This window comes from Ranitomeya variabilis, chromosome 5 (assembly GCF_051348905.1).
Source record: "Ranitomeya variabilis isolate aRanVar5 chromosome 5, aRanVar5.hap1, whole genome shotgun sequence".
In the NCBI taxonomy this organism is placed as follows: domain Eukaryota; kingdom Metazoa; phylum Chordata; class Amphibia; order Anura; family Dendrobatidae; genus Ranitomeya; species Ranitomeya variabilis.
Genome location: NC_135236.1, coordinates 313,983,784 through 313,998,630, shown reverse-complemented (window position 1 = coordinate 313,998,630; position 14,847 = coordinate 313,983,784). Strand labels below are relative to the sequence as shown.

Sequence of the window (14,847 nt, the reverse complement as noted above, 5' to 3'; positions counted from 1 at the left end):
GGTGCTGTACATGAGAAGGGGGTTACATACAAAGTTATAGATATCGTTTACAGTAAATACATTTACGATGACAGACTGGTACAGAGGGGAGAGAACCCTGTCCATGCGGACTTAGATTCTACGGGATAATGGGGAAGAGACAGAAGGTCGGGTGTGCAGCAGCTCCGGTGGTGGTGAGGCGGCAGCTCGGGTGGTGAGGCGGCAGAATGGTTATTGCAGGCTGTAAGCTTTCCTGAAGAGATGGGTTTTCAGATTCCATCTGAAGGATCCGAGGGTGGTGGATAGTTGGACGTGTTGAGGCGTGGAATTCTAGAGGATGGGGGATATTCGGGAGAAATCTTGGAAGCGGTTGTGTGAGGAAAGAATAAGTGTGGAGGAGAGTAGGAGGTCTTGTGAGGATCGAAGATTACGTGAGGGAAGATATTGGGAGATTAGTTCAGAGATATAGGGAGGTGACAGGTTGTGGATGGCTTTGTAGGTCAGTGTTAGTAGTTTGTGAACGTATATCATGGCACAGCTGTAGTGATGCTCAAAAGAAGGTTCCCACACCAGAATATTAATATAATAAACTTTGGCACTCAACTTGTCGAATGAAAGAGTTTTATTGGCAGTCACTGGTTATAAACGTTTTGGTCAATACAACTGACCTTCCTCAGTACACTCACTGCTGTACAGGAAAAAAATCAAGAATATGTGGCTCACGCCAAAAATCGTAGAAGGTCCTAAACTGGATCCTATAGCTTAGTGTTGGTCAGGAGTGATTTAATGTGAAGGTCCCGTCTTAATCCTCTAAAATATGTGAGGATTCGATTCCATATTAATCTGTTGCAGGCGATACCGCTATCCACCACCGATAGCGGAAAATACCACATTGGTCCACTACATAGATCTGAACAATGCATAAGATAATATAGGGTCCCTTTACCTCATAGACATACAGTATGAAGTCAACTCGCCTGCAACAGATTAATACGGAATTGAATCCTCACATATTTTAGATGATTAAGACGGGACCTTCACATTAAATCACTCCTGACCAACACTAAGCTATAGGATCCAGTTTAGGACCTTCTACGATTTGTGGCGTGAGCCACATATTCTTGATTTTTTTTTCCTATACAGCAGTGAGTGTACTGAGGAAGGTCCGTTGTATTGACCGAAACGTTTATACCAGTGACTGCCAATAAAACTCTTTCATTCGACAAGTTGAGTGCCAAAATTTATTATATTAGTGTTAGTAGTTTGAACTGGATTCGTTGGGGAATTGGGAGCCAGTAGAGGGATTTGCAGAGGGGAGAAACAGGGGAGTAGCGAGGAGAGAGGTGGATTAGCCGGGCAGCAGAGTTGAGGGCAGACTGGAGTGGTGCAAGAAAGGTAGCGGGGAGGCTACAGAGGAGGGTGTTACAGTAATCGAGGCGGGAGATGATGAGGGCATGCACAAGAGTTTTAGTAAATTGAGGGCTGAGGAAGGAACAGATTCTGGCAATATTTTTGAGTTGGAGGCGACAGGAGGTGGCAAGAGTTTGGACGTGCAGTTTGAAGGACAGGGCAGAATCGAGAATTACTCTGAGGCAGCGGATTTCAGGCGAGGGAGAGAACGTGATGCCGTTTACCATAATAGATAGGTCGGGTAGGGGAGGTACGTGAGATGGAGGAAAGATGATGAGTTCGGTTTTGTCTACATTGAGTTTTAGGAAGCGAGAGGCGAAGCTGGAGGATATGGCTGATAGACACTCCGGCATTCTGGACAGCAGAAAGGTGACATCTAGGCCAGAGAGGTAGATCTGAGTGTCGTCTGCATAAAAGTGGTACTTGAAGCCATGGGACTTTCAGTTGTCCTAGGCCAAGGGTATAGATGGAAAAAAGTAGGGGCCCCAGGACAGAGCCTTGAGGGACTCCAACAGAGAGAGGGCGGGATGAGGAAGTAGTCTGGGAGTGGGAAACGCTAAATGTGCGGTCGGAAAGGTATGAGGCAATCTAGGACAGGGCAAGGTCTTTGATGCCAAGGGAAGAAAGAATCTGTAGCAGTAGACAGTGGTCGACTGTGTTGAAGGCAGAGGACAGGTCAAGAAGGAGGAGGATGGAGAACTGTTAGCTCTGGCTGTGAGTAAGTAATTTTGGTCAGGGCAGTTTCGGTGGAGTGGTGGGGCGGAAGCCAGATTGGAGGTTGTCAAGGAGAGAGTTAGATGAGAGGTGGGACGAAAGTTGAGCATGGACATGCTGCTCAAGGAGTTTGGAAGCAAATGGGAGCAGTGATATGGGGCAATAGCTGGGCATAGCAATTGGGTCAAGGTTAGGTTTTTTGAGGATGGGTGTGATGGTGCCATGTTTGAAGGCAGAGGAGAAGGTACCAGAAGATAGCGATAGGTTGAAGAGATGGGTTAGGGCTGGAATGAGCGTGCTAGTGAGGTTGGGGAGCAGGTGGGAAGGGATGGGGTCAAGTGCACAGGTGGTGAGGTGTGATCTGGAAAGGAGATGAGTAAGCTCTCCTTCAGTGATGTTGGAGAGGGAGGTTATTAGGGAATGGCAGAAGTCTGGTATATGGAGTGGTTGGGGTGGTGAAACAGTAAAGGTTTGCTTTGTTTGGTCGATCTTATTTTTGAAGTAGGTGGCAAAGTCCTCGACAGAGATGAGGGGAGTTGGAGGTGGCAGTGGTGGGCGGAGAAGAGAGTTGAATGTGCTAAACAGTTGTTTTGGGTTGTAGGATAATGAAGATACAAGGTTTGTGAAATAGGTCTGTTTAGCAGAGGTGAGGGCTAATTTGAAAGCAAGTGTAGCTTGTTCGAAGGCAGTGAAGGCAGGCGTGTTTTCTTCCAACGCCGCTTCACGACCCTGGATGCTTGTTGAAGTTTTTTGGTGAGATTGTTATGCCAGGGTTGCCTATTAATTTGTCGCACTTTTCCCTGCATGAGAGGGACGACTGAGTCTATGGCTGATGTGAGGGTAGCATTATAGAAAGCGATGGCGCTGTCTGTCGTGGAGTGAAGATATGGTGGACAGAGGTAGGGAGTCTGAGAGTCTGTGAATGTCTGGATGTGCTAGTGGCTGGACATGGGGGGGCGAGTGAGGAGAACAAGGATGAGAAGGTTAGTAGATGGTGGTCAGATAGGGGGAAGGGAGAGGTTGTGAGATTAGATATGGAACAGAGGTGGGCGAACATGAGGTCTAGTGTATGTCCGTCAGTGTGGGTGGCTGTGGAGGACCACTGAGTAAGTCCAAAGGATGAGGTAAGGGCCAGGAGTTTGGAGGCTGCTGGCTGGCAGGTGTCAGTAGGGATATTAAAGTCGCCTATGATGATGGTAGGGATGTCAGCAGAGAGAAAGTGAAGAAGCCAGGTGGAGAATTGGTCAATGAAGGCAGTGGCTGAGCCTGGTGGTCGGTATGACAGCCATTTGGAGATTGCAGGGAGAGTAGATATGGACAGAGTGAACCTCGAAATAAGGGAGGGTGGCGATTGGATAGGGCTGAAGGAGCAGTTTTTGGAAAGAAGGAAACCCACTCCTCCGCCATGTCTGTTACCAGAGCAAAGAGTGTGGGTAAAGTGGAGGCCACTGTAACTCGGTGCAGCAGGGGAGGCCGTGTCGGGGGTCGTCAGCCAGGTCTCAGTGAGGGCCGGGAAGGAAAGGTTGCGGGAAGAGATCTTGGATCACGTGGAGCTTGTTGCAGATGGAGTGGGCATTCTAAAGTGCTCCAGAGAGAAGAAGCAGGGGGGTGGGGGTCAGTGGCACAGATTTTAAGTGTGAGGGATTGCGGTAGTTTCTCTTAGCGTGAGAAGTAAAGGGGTGAGGATTAGTGGGATGTATGAGGCGGGGGGGGGGGGGGGGGCAGGATTGGGGGATATGTCGCCAGCAGTGAGAAGAAGCAGAGAAAGGGAAAGCAGATGGGTGAAGGAAAGTGGTCGGCTTATATTATATTTTAGTAGGAGAGGTCTGAGGTTAAGGAGCAGGTCTGCAAATGAAGCGAGGTAGGGGGGTAAGAGAGAGGAGGAGATAGTTATTTGGTTCGACGGTGCAGGGGTTTGGGGATAGCGAAGGAGGGTGAGGATTAGTGGAGCAAAAATGGTGAGGGCAAATGTGAGCATGGTTTAAAGAGCAGGGTAAGAAAAGGTACGGTAAGTAAAATTACATGACCGCGATTAGTCTTACCTTCTGGACTATTTGTGGTATATTTCTGATGCTACACTTAAAAGATGTCACTTCAAATGATGTCACATCTGACCAAGGTCATATCTGATCTGCTCCATTCAACTTATACCATTCAAGTGTCCATGAAATGAAGCCAGGTGAGAGAGACAGAGCGGGGAGGAGGAGGGAGCAGGACAGTTCACAGCAGGGAGCAATTAACAGATTGCAGTTAATAGAACATTTGACTAGTATCAGAGATGAAGACAGAGGCAGGATAAGATCGAAAGATGGGGCCTAGGTGTGAGGAGCACAGACATGTCAATATGCATTCAGTAAATTTCCAGTATGATACATGGAGTTAAAGTCAGGGAAAAAGCAGCAGCGTACCAGTTAGAACAGAGACAGAGGGAGAGAAGTACATGGGATTCTGGGGTGCAGTGGGTATTCCAGATTAGGAGATAGTTCAGATGTACCAGTTAGAACAGAGGGAGAGAAGTACATGGGATTCTGGGGTGCAGTGGGTATTCCAGATTGCCTTTCTGTCCGATTTTCTTGCAATCTAATTACATGTGGAGACTACCAGTTCTCTGATGGCAGGATCCATGAGGTTGTTCATTTCTATCTCTCCAGTGAGCTCAGTGGTGTAACACAGACCAGTGTGGGCCATCGTAGTGGATAACACTGTTCTCAAATGTAATGTCCAAAGGAGAACAATCCCTTTTAAGCAAAATATTTAAATATGTATCTAGTCATTATGTGTCTACCTTACAGTATTATTTTGAAGTCTTTCCAGCAATCAATCAGCAACTGTTTATGTAATGGTTTAATGATTAAGTATGTTCTACTGTATGTATAAAGATCAGTTTTAACAGCTAACTTTTACTCCAGTTACGTGGGATAATAAAGATACTTAATCTTATCAGTACTTTGGGCTTGGGTGATGACTGTAGATTATTATGGTTTTAAATGCTGATTTTATTTTATTGTTGAACATAATATTATGTTATTTCAGTGGATGTACATTGGCAATATCCACTATTCCTATGACTCCATGGCAATTTATGGGTGCAGTGAAATTACAAATTACTGTGGCAGTTGCTGCTAAATTTTGGGGGGAAATAAATCACACCAACTTGAGAATTCTAAATTAATTCTGAAATGATCATGGAAATATTAGATTTATACAGAGGAAAATTGTTTAAAAATTTCTAGAGCAATTCCATCGGTTACTGCCAAAAAATCACAACTGAAAATCCACAAATGCAAATTTTAGTGCAGAGCTGTCTGGGAATTTGCTTCTGCAGATATTGCACCTTCACTTGTTCAGAAAGAATCAGCGTAGGGTATTTAATACCGATTTAAAAATTGCGAATGGCAAATAGACCCTAACTAAAGATTCTATAATGTGACTAAAAATTTACTTTTATTTAACAATTTAATATAATTGAGTGCATTTCTAAAACCACAAGGTTTGTGTTGATCACTATATAAGTTCCTATTGGTCTTGAAAAGCGATAAGGGGGATGACTGTAACCATCATGTTGTAAGACCATTAAAACTGATTATAAACCACTATCTTCAATTTCAGATTTTCAGTTAAAACATATACCCAACTAATTTGAATCCATTATATAGTATAGTATTGGTAGATATTATCCTGTTATTTTAATATATTGCTGTTGATCTTTACATATATTTTTGGACAGTTGGTTTAGGATCCCCTACTGTGGGATTACTAGTCTAATATCTATTATCCCCCCCTATTTTTGTGTAATACTACTGTAGCTCTCAAGCCTCTCGATTGATTCTAATGTCTCTTGCACTGAGTGGCCACAGGCCATCACTTATTGCTTGTCATGACCGCTATAACAACTTGCTATTTAAAATCTATAACCAGCTGCTTCCCCAAATTTTGGACAGTAGTTTATAATCAATTTTAATGGTCTTACAAAATGATGGTTAGACTGATCCCCGTTATCGCTTTTCAAGACCAATAGGAACTCATGTAGTGACCAACACAAACCTTGTGGTTTTATAAATGCACTCAGTTACATTAAACTGTTAAATAAAAGTAAATTTTTAGTTACATAGAATATTTAGCTAGGGTCTATTGCCATTGGCAATTTGTAAATACTCTTCTGCGGATAGGCACTTCCATGCCTCCCTCTACTAGTCTCTGTATAAACCATCCTCTTGCAATAATGTCTTGTTCCCTGGCCCCTGAGGCTAGGTTACACAGATCAGTTGGGTAAACATTTGTCTTATTGTTTTTTCGCTGACCTATGAGTAATCTGCATCAAAATCCACAACATATATTATTGTTTATTAGGCTTATATAGCGCCATCATATTCAAAGCGCTTTACAGACTTTATTACCACTGTGCCCCAATTGGGGCTCACAATCTAAATTCCCTATCAGTATGTCTTTGGAATGTGGGAGGAAACCAGAATGTATAAAAAAGGAAATTTGGGCTTGACGCCCTAGCCAGCTCACCGACTGCCCCAGGTGCACGGAACTCTGTCAGGGTCAGACGTGGATTAGCAAAATACGAAGGTAGGCGTTCCAGCTCCTAAAACAATTTCTTTTATTCTTCCAAAATTTAAAACATGTCAGACGGCAGTGTGGATCTTTGTCACAGCCTATCCATGTGTAAAGAGGACACTGCCGTCTGTCATGTTTTAAATTTTGGAAAAATAAAATAAATTGTTTTAGGAGCTGGAACGCCTACCTTCGTATTTAGGAAACCAGAATACCTGGAGGAAACTTACAAACTTCTTGCAGATGTTGTCTTTAGTGGGATTTGACCCCAGCATTTTAAATCAACCGAGCGAACCACTGAGCCACCACACTGCTACATAGACATACTATGTTTTATACAGATGTGTGAAGGAGGCCGTTTACTAAGCCGTATTTACCTGGGCAAGGTTATACTTTTGTTGGCTCTTGCTAAAATGTGTTCTGTTGCCAGGCTTTATTTGGAAACCAGTAAGAAAGAGAAACAAATTAGTTCTTGAGGAGATTGGTAACCCCAAATGGATCCTGATGCCCAATGACACCAATTGGTGTTGTAGTAGAATATACTGTAAAAGTGACGCACTAGGATGTATTAACCTTTAGTATGTCCATGTTTCTGGTTTCCAATTACATTTTTAATGATCGTGCGTTATTAATATTGTTGTCTTTTCTCTCCAGCTGCCGGTCTTATGCACACCTTTAACGCACATGCTGCTACTGATATAACCGGATTCGGGATTTTAGGACATGCACAAAACTTGGCCAAACAGCAGCGGAATGAAGTTTCTTTTGTTATCCATAACCTTCCTGTCTTAGCCAAAATGGCTGCTGTTAGCAAGGCTTGTGGGAATATGTTTGGTCTTATGCATGGATCTTGCCCTGAGACGTCAGGTAAGTCGCTCAAAGCCCCTCTCCACTACAAGAGGCTGGCTGATACAAATAAGTACAAAGAATATATAGATTTTCAGATTTAAAGTACTTTCAGGAAAATGTCTCCATACTCCTGAATATTGATTCAGCTTGTCTCTTCAAACGCTCTTGGTTTTGTTTTTTCCCCTTTCATGTAATTTCTACACTGTGTGGGAATTTCAAAGTAAAATGTGACTCAAATGTGACAATATTCTGTAGTAGTGAAAAACAATTTAACTCCTTGACGACCGCCGATGGTAAATAAACCTCTGTGCAGCGACGACGTTTCTCTACGGTCAGTGGTCTTGCAGCACTTGGGTCTCCCAGAGTCCTGCAAGTGCTAGGATTCCAGTGCAGAGTGAACGGCGACATTATTGGGACCTCATTGGCTCTGTTTAGACTCTAACAGCAGGATGTAACGGGCGTTCTGACAGTTCTATGTGGCAGGATTGGGGCAATGCTGCGGGAACTGTGCTGGGAGGAGGGGTTTCTTGAGCCCTTGGCTTTCATAAAATATCTGCGGTGAGTGGAGTCCCCTTCCCATTGACTTCTCTGCAGTGGGCTACAGAAAAATGGTCGCTGGAGATTGAGTTCTCGGCAGGTAAGATCTCTGCTCCCGAGATCTCAATATGTACACTGACCACCGATATTTTATGAAAGCCCACAGCCTTTCACCGCTGAGACACTCCATCCTGCCAGCACGGGGCCCACAGCATTGCCCCATTCCTGCTGCCACCAGCCTCCTGCAGCAGGAACCATGCCTCCTGTGATTCCACTCCACCGCAGCCGGTAAGCTACATTCGGATTATAAGGCGCACCCCTCCATAATCCGAAAAACATGACAACCTTCTGAGTTTTTTGCTGCGTCAAAAATGCAGCATCTTCCAATTCCAGCAAAGTGGAATGATTTATAGAAATCTCATGCCTTTTTGTGCTTTTATATTTTACTGAGCATAAACTGACCTGTGAAGCATGTTTCAAATTAGCAACATGACAATCTCTATTACAGGTATGCTGAGTTTTATTTGCATTATTCCTATAGAACTGCATTAGATGCGGGAAATCTGCAGATAAAAAAGCACATGCCTTTTTATTGTCTGTCCTCTGCAGAAATGCAACAAAAACGCATGTATCTCGAATGTATCAATAAAGCTGTGTCCGAGCCAAATACCAGGAAGTCTCAAAAACAAAGCAGATTTAAAAACCTGACATACAATAAAAACATCAGCGATTAAAAACGCATGTGAAAAAATGCACTCAATACCACAGTGAAAAAAAAGCTAATTTACTTAATACAATGAAGGAAATAACAACAACACTCCCCAAATTTTTTTAGGTGCCATGATAAGGTCTCACCCCATCTCATATTTAACAATGAATCTGACACTGAATTAATTTACTTAAAGGTGTTGTCCACTACTAGTACAACCACTTCTTGATCAAAATGTTTGTCCCCCATAAAATAATAAAGCTTACACTCACCATCTGGGTGCGGTGTCATTCCCACGATGTCGGCACTCACTCTCGCATGGCTCCCGTGCGGTTGTTGTGACACCGGCGCCCTATCAGAGCTAGCGTCACTGTTCCCGTCTTTGGACAAATCGAACATGAAGAGGAAGTCTGAGCTGCAGCTGATCTCCGACTTCTTGCTCAATTCAACTAGAGGCGGGGACAGTGATGCCAGTGCTGTTTGGACGCCTGCGTCACGTGTAACAACAGCATGGGAGCCCCAAAAGAGCGAGAGCAGACACCGTGTGACCGGCGCCAGCATGGGAGGTGAGTATGAGCTTTATTATTTTATCAGGGCCAAGCTAGGGGTATGACAAGAAGTTGTCCAAGTACTGGATATCTTTAATTAGGTCAACATCAAAAACTCACCAAATGCTCGTTGTGGGAATGTAGCCTAATAATGTTCCTTTTCTGATTATGGCCTCATGTAAACATGATTGTGTTATGCAGGCCTAAAATCACACTATTGTTGGTTGGCAGTATATCACCTCAGGTCAGCAATATGCAAACTGTGTGGGGATTAATTGCCATAGTAACGACTGTTTGTCTCCATACAGTTGGCATGTGTTGATGATTGACGCATATAGGAGAAAGTGTAAAGAGCGCTGTTCTATATCCTCAATCATTGCTCCTTAAATAAATATTATCTGCCTGTGGAAAAGGACCCTAAGCCACTTTTGTTCAAAAATCCATTAAAGGGAACCTGTTGCCCCCAAAATCGAAGGTGAGCTAAGCCCATCGGCATCAGGGGCTTATCTACAGCAGTCTGTAATGCTGTAGATAAGCTCCCGATGTATCCTGAAAGATGAGACAAAGAGGTTAGATTATACTCACCCAGGGGCGGTCCTGGTGCGGTCCGGTCCGATGGGGGCGTCACAGTCCGGTCCGGGTCCTCCCATCTTCTTACGATGACGTCCTCTTCTTGTCATCCTGCCGCGGCTCTGGCGCAGGCGTACTTTGTCTGCCCTGTTGAGGGTACAGAGGAAAGTACTGCAGTGCGCAGGCGCTGGGCCTCTCTGACCGTTCCCGGCGCCTGCGCACTGCAGTACTTTGCTCTGCCCTCAGCAGGGCAGACAAAGTACACCTGTGCAGGAGCCGCAGCGTGAAGACAAGAAGAGAACGTCATCCTATGAAGATGGGAGCCCCTGACCGGGACACCCATCGGACCGGCCCGCCCGCCCAGGTGAGTATAATCTAACCTCTTTTTCTCATCTTTCAGGATACATCGGAGGCTTATCTACAGCATTACAGAATGCTGTAGATAACCCCTGATGCCGGTGGGCTTATCTCACCTTCGATTTTGGGGGTGACAGGTTCCCTTTAATCTTGTCCAGGAGACGTCTTCCTGTAGAATCTACAGTGTAGATGTTTGCAGTATTGTGAATGTATTACATTGGGTGATTCTTTCAGAAATGCTTACATGATGTTACTTGCAGTAAGCAGGGTAATTCTGTAATATGGGTATAGCCAGGTAGACCATGTTAAAATAAGCAAGTTTGCAATTAACATGTTTTTTTTTTCTCCTTTTGACTCTACAAGAGATCAATCACTGCTCCAAGATGACAGTGGTAGTCGATCTCCTTGGTAACAGGCATCAAACAAAAAAAATCCAATTGCTAGACTCATTTTTTGCAGTGACTTATGACTCCCACAGGGAAAGTAGACCTCCTGCTTTTACATAAAGCTTAGAGGGATTCGGCTAGTCAGGTTTTAATCACTTGATGTCATAGGCCTAATGATAAAGGGAAGAATTAGCTGGGTAAAAAGGCAAAGTGAGCAATTGTAAGTACACAGTGCTATATAATACTAGCTATTGAACCCGTTCTACGCCCAGGTGGCGAGCATTTATATTGGTATATGGTGTCCATCCTGGTATGTGCTGCTCCATCTTGCGCCCCCATCCTGTCATGTGCTGCTCCATCCTGCATCCCCATCCTGTCATGTGCTCCCATCCTGCGCCCCGATCCTGTCATGTGCTGCTCCATCCTGCGCCCCCATCCTGTCATGTGCTGCTCCATCCTGCATCCCCATCCTGTCATGTGCTCCCATCCTGCGCCCCGATCCTGTCATGTGCTGCTCCATCCTGCATCCCCATCCTATCATGTGCTGCTCCATCCTGCGTCCCCATCCTGTCATGTGCTCCCATCCTGCGCGCTGAGTGCGGGCGGCTGTGCTGAGTGCGGGCGGCTGTGCTGAGTGCGGGCGGCTGTGCTGAGTGCGGGCGGCTGTGCTGAGTGCGGGCGGCTGTGCTGAGTGCGGGCGGCTGTGCTGAGTGCGGGCGGCTGTGCTGAGTGCGGGCGGCTGTGCTGAGTGCGGGCGGCTGTGCGTGGCGGTGCTGAGTGCGGGCGGCTGTGCGTGGCGGTGCTGTGCTTGGCGGTGCCGAGTGCGGGCGGCTGAGCGTGGCGGTGGTGAGTGCGGGCGGCTGTGCGTGGCGGTGGTGAGTGCGGGCGGCTGTGCGTGGCGGTGGTGAGTGCGGGCGGCTGTGCGTGGCGGTGGTGAGTGCTGGCGGCTGTGCGTGGCGGTGGTGAGTGCTGGCGGCTGTGCGTGGCGGTGGTGAGTGCGGGCGGCTGAGCGTGGCGGTGCCGAGTGCGGGCGGCTGTGCGTGGCTGCGGTGAGTGCGGGCGGCTGTGCGTGGCGTTGGTGAGTGCGGGCGGCTGTGCGTGGCGGTGGTGAGTGCGGGCGGCTGTGCGTGGCGGTGGTGAGTGCGGGCGGCTGTGCGTGGCGGCGGTGAGTGCGGGCGGCTGTGCGTGGCGGCGGTGAGTGCGGGCGGCTGTGCGTGGCGGCGGTGAGTGCGGGCGGCTGTGCGTGGCGGCGGTGAGTGTGGGCGGCTGTGCTGGGCGCCGAGTGCTGGCGGCCTGAGCAGGCGGGGACACCGGCGCGCTGGGGGGGTCAGGTGCCGGAGTCGCCGCTAGCTCAGGCCCCCGGCACTTGCTATATTTACCTGTCCCCCGTTCCACTGCTGCGCTCCGCTCCATCTTCCGGGTCCTCTGCTTGTGACTGTTCAGTCAGAGGGCGGCACGCATTAAGCGCGTCATCGCGCCCTCTGAACCGTTCAGTGAACGCATCACTGGAACGGGGACAGGTAAATATAGCATATACTCACCCTCCTGGCACGTCCCTGCTTCTCCGTTGGAGATCGCGGTGTGCGTTCAACACTTACGCATACCGCGATCTCCTGGGAGCGTCACTCTGTGGGGTCCAGACTGCGCCGGCGCTTGCGCTTGCGCAGTCTATAAAGGCTTCGGACAGAGTGACGCTCCCAGCGTTATATTATAGATGATTGCAATATATTAAGAGGATACAAACTTTGATGGGAGTTTGTTTTTTTTAAAGTGGTTGTTCAGCCTTGGGGTACAATTCTGCTGTCACTCTGTGTGACTGCAGACTTGAATTCTCACATGGGGCAAGCTGACATGCTGACGGCACCAAATGCGTGACTATAAGTATGTGATTTGCATACATGTGGTCACATGCCGACTGGACGTGCGTAGCCTCGCTTAATATAAGTGTATTGAGCAAGGCTGGACCCATCTAGTCGAAATGTGGCCGGAGCTATGCAAATTGCATACTTGCGGTTACGTGACCACCCGCTCCTGGCACCAGAGAATCTTCCCAGCGTGCAGGATACAGAAGTCTGCAGTCCCTCTAAGGCTGACAACTTCTTAGGTAGATTGAGAAAACCCCTTTTACGCTGAGAATGTAGCCTGATGGTTCAACATTTTGGCAGATATGATATTTCCATGGTTGATTGATTATAATTGTATTTATATTTGTGGGAAACCGACACTTTGAAACCATTGATAATCTCTCAAATGTGTAAATTTTAGTAATAAAAGGGTAAATATGTGCTCATTAAGAAACAATGATATATTATTTAATTTTGTCTGTTTTTAAAACCATGCAAATGGTAAATAGTTACCCTGCAGTATTCACAATTTCTTCTCTTTGCAGGTGGTCTCCTAATCTGTCTACCACGGGAGCAGGCTGCCCGGTTTTGTGCTGAGATAAAGTCACCAAAGTATGGAGAAGGTCATCAAGCATGGATCATTGGAATCGTAGAAAAGGGCAACCGCACTGCCAGAATCATAGATAAGCCACGGATCATAGAAGTTGCCCCCCAAGTTGCTACTCAAAATGTAAACCCAACGCCCGGCGCCACCTCTTAATTTAGGCTAACCTAGCTTTTTTTTTTGTTTTGTTTTTAAATAGACCTTATACTTTACCATCATACAATTTAAATAATTGTAAAGAAAAATATATATATAAATATATATCATTGTGTCTGCCCATTTTGTGGCCTTGAGTCAGTTATGCGAATGGGTAGGATTTAAGAAGTAAAGAAAAAATCATTGCCTTTTGTTCGTTTCTGTTTTGTTTTTGTTTGTATATTTTTATTTTTTTTTTATAATCTGTCTGTTTTTCCCTCCTTCCTGTTACATTAACTGAAGATGCACCTAATATTGAGGCAGCTTCTAAGTTGAAGAATTGTTATCCGATACAGTTGATTCATTTTGAATCTATAGACACTTATCTCTTGCCGCATAGGCTCTTTTTTTAAAGGTGCTTTCACTCAGCACAGACATTGCCATTAGTAGTGTCAAAGAAGCAGTTAGTGTCTTCATTTATATATGTGTATTTATCACTATTGGTCTGACAATGTTGGATGGCTTTGGAAGTTATTATGGAGAGGCAATAAATAAATTAGCTGTGGATCATAGCAGGAGGGTGCATGATTTTTTTTTTTTAATTATTAAAAAGACTAGACTTATTTAGGCTTGCGCTCTTCTAGCCTTGTACCCTCCACTTCTCCTTAATGTAGTGCTCTCTTACCATTTCTATGCCAGGTACACGTTCCTGCGGCATTGAGTGGGGTCTTAAGAGTGCACCATTAGCTTAAAGCACTTCTGTTTAAGAAGATTTTTTTTTCCTCTGTAAATCTCATATTTACCATATTAACAAAGTTCTTTCTTATTAGTAGCACATAAAATTTCCGCGTGGTTAGATCTGTTTAAAGTACAACATTATTGCAGACCACATGCAAAGAAATCTAAAGGTAACTTAAATCACTTCAGTAATTCTAAATGTGCGCACACATACAGCAAGTACACAACACTTTAAGTATAATCAATAACTTTTCTGTTCTGTGGTTGATAGTGTTTCATACATTTTTATATTTTGTATAGTGATTACATGCCTTTATATTTTTTCTTTATAAATCAGCAGCTGTTAAGTAGTTGGTAGCTCTTTCCTTTTCCAATTTGGTGCATGAGTTTGTGATCTAATAAAAAGAAAATTGACATTGCCAACATTGCAGCTTGAACTCCAAACTTGTTATTCAAATAAATATTTAATTTTTTTTATTGCTCTTGTACAACCTGTGTTTGTTTTTTCTTTTCTTGCCGTTTGAAGTTGTTTCCAATCTTTAATGCAATCTGTTGCTAAATTTGTGTCACCCCAACCCCCATCTGTGGTAGTGTGGCAATAGATCACTTTTACGCCACTCGCTGCAGTTTCGATAAAATCCCTGATTTATCTGTTGCAGATCTAGCAGTTCTCTGAATGCTGAGCTCTGTATGATGCCACCCACACCACTGGCTGTTTTCTGTGTACAGTGTGTATAGGCTGCAAACTTCCAATCAGTGGTGTGGGTGGGGTTATACAGAGCTATTGACAATAGGTTTACTCTGAGTCTCTGCTGCTACATTATACTGTTTTCAGATTAGATGGCAAAACCCTGGTGACAGATTCCCTTTAAAAGGTTATTTCCATCTCAGACATTTATAGCAGTCA

General features: G+C 45.3%; 1 protein-coding gene across 2 annotated transcripts in view; it reads left to right on the top strand.

The window, feature by feature from the left end:
* SEPHS1 (selenophosphate synthetase 1) overlaps positions 1-14,431 on the top strand; it is a 110,327-nt gene extending 95,896 nt beyond the window's left edge. For both annotated transcript variants that reach the window (XM_077264606.1, XM_077264605.1), the window contains exons 8-9: positions 7,318-7,530; positions 13,009-14,431. In XM_077264606.1, coding sequence (XP_077120721.1) covers positions 7,318-7,530; positions 13,009-13,223 — 428 coding nt within the window. In that variant the 3' untranslated portion in view covers positions 13,224-14,431. The remainder of the gene's footprint in view (positions 1-7,317; positions 7,531-13,008) is intronic.
* Positions 14,432-14,847: the final 416 nt, after the last annotated feature.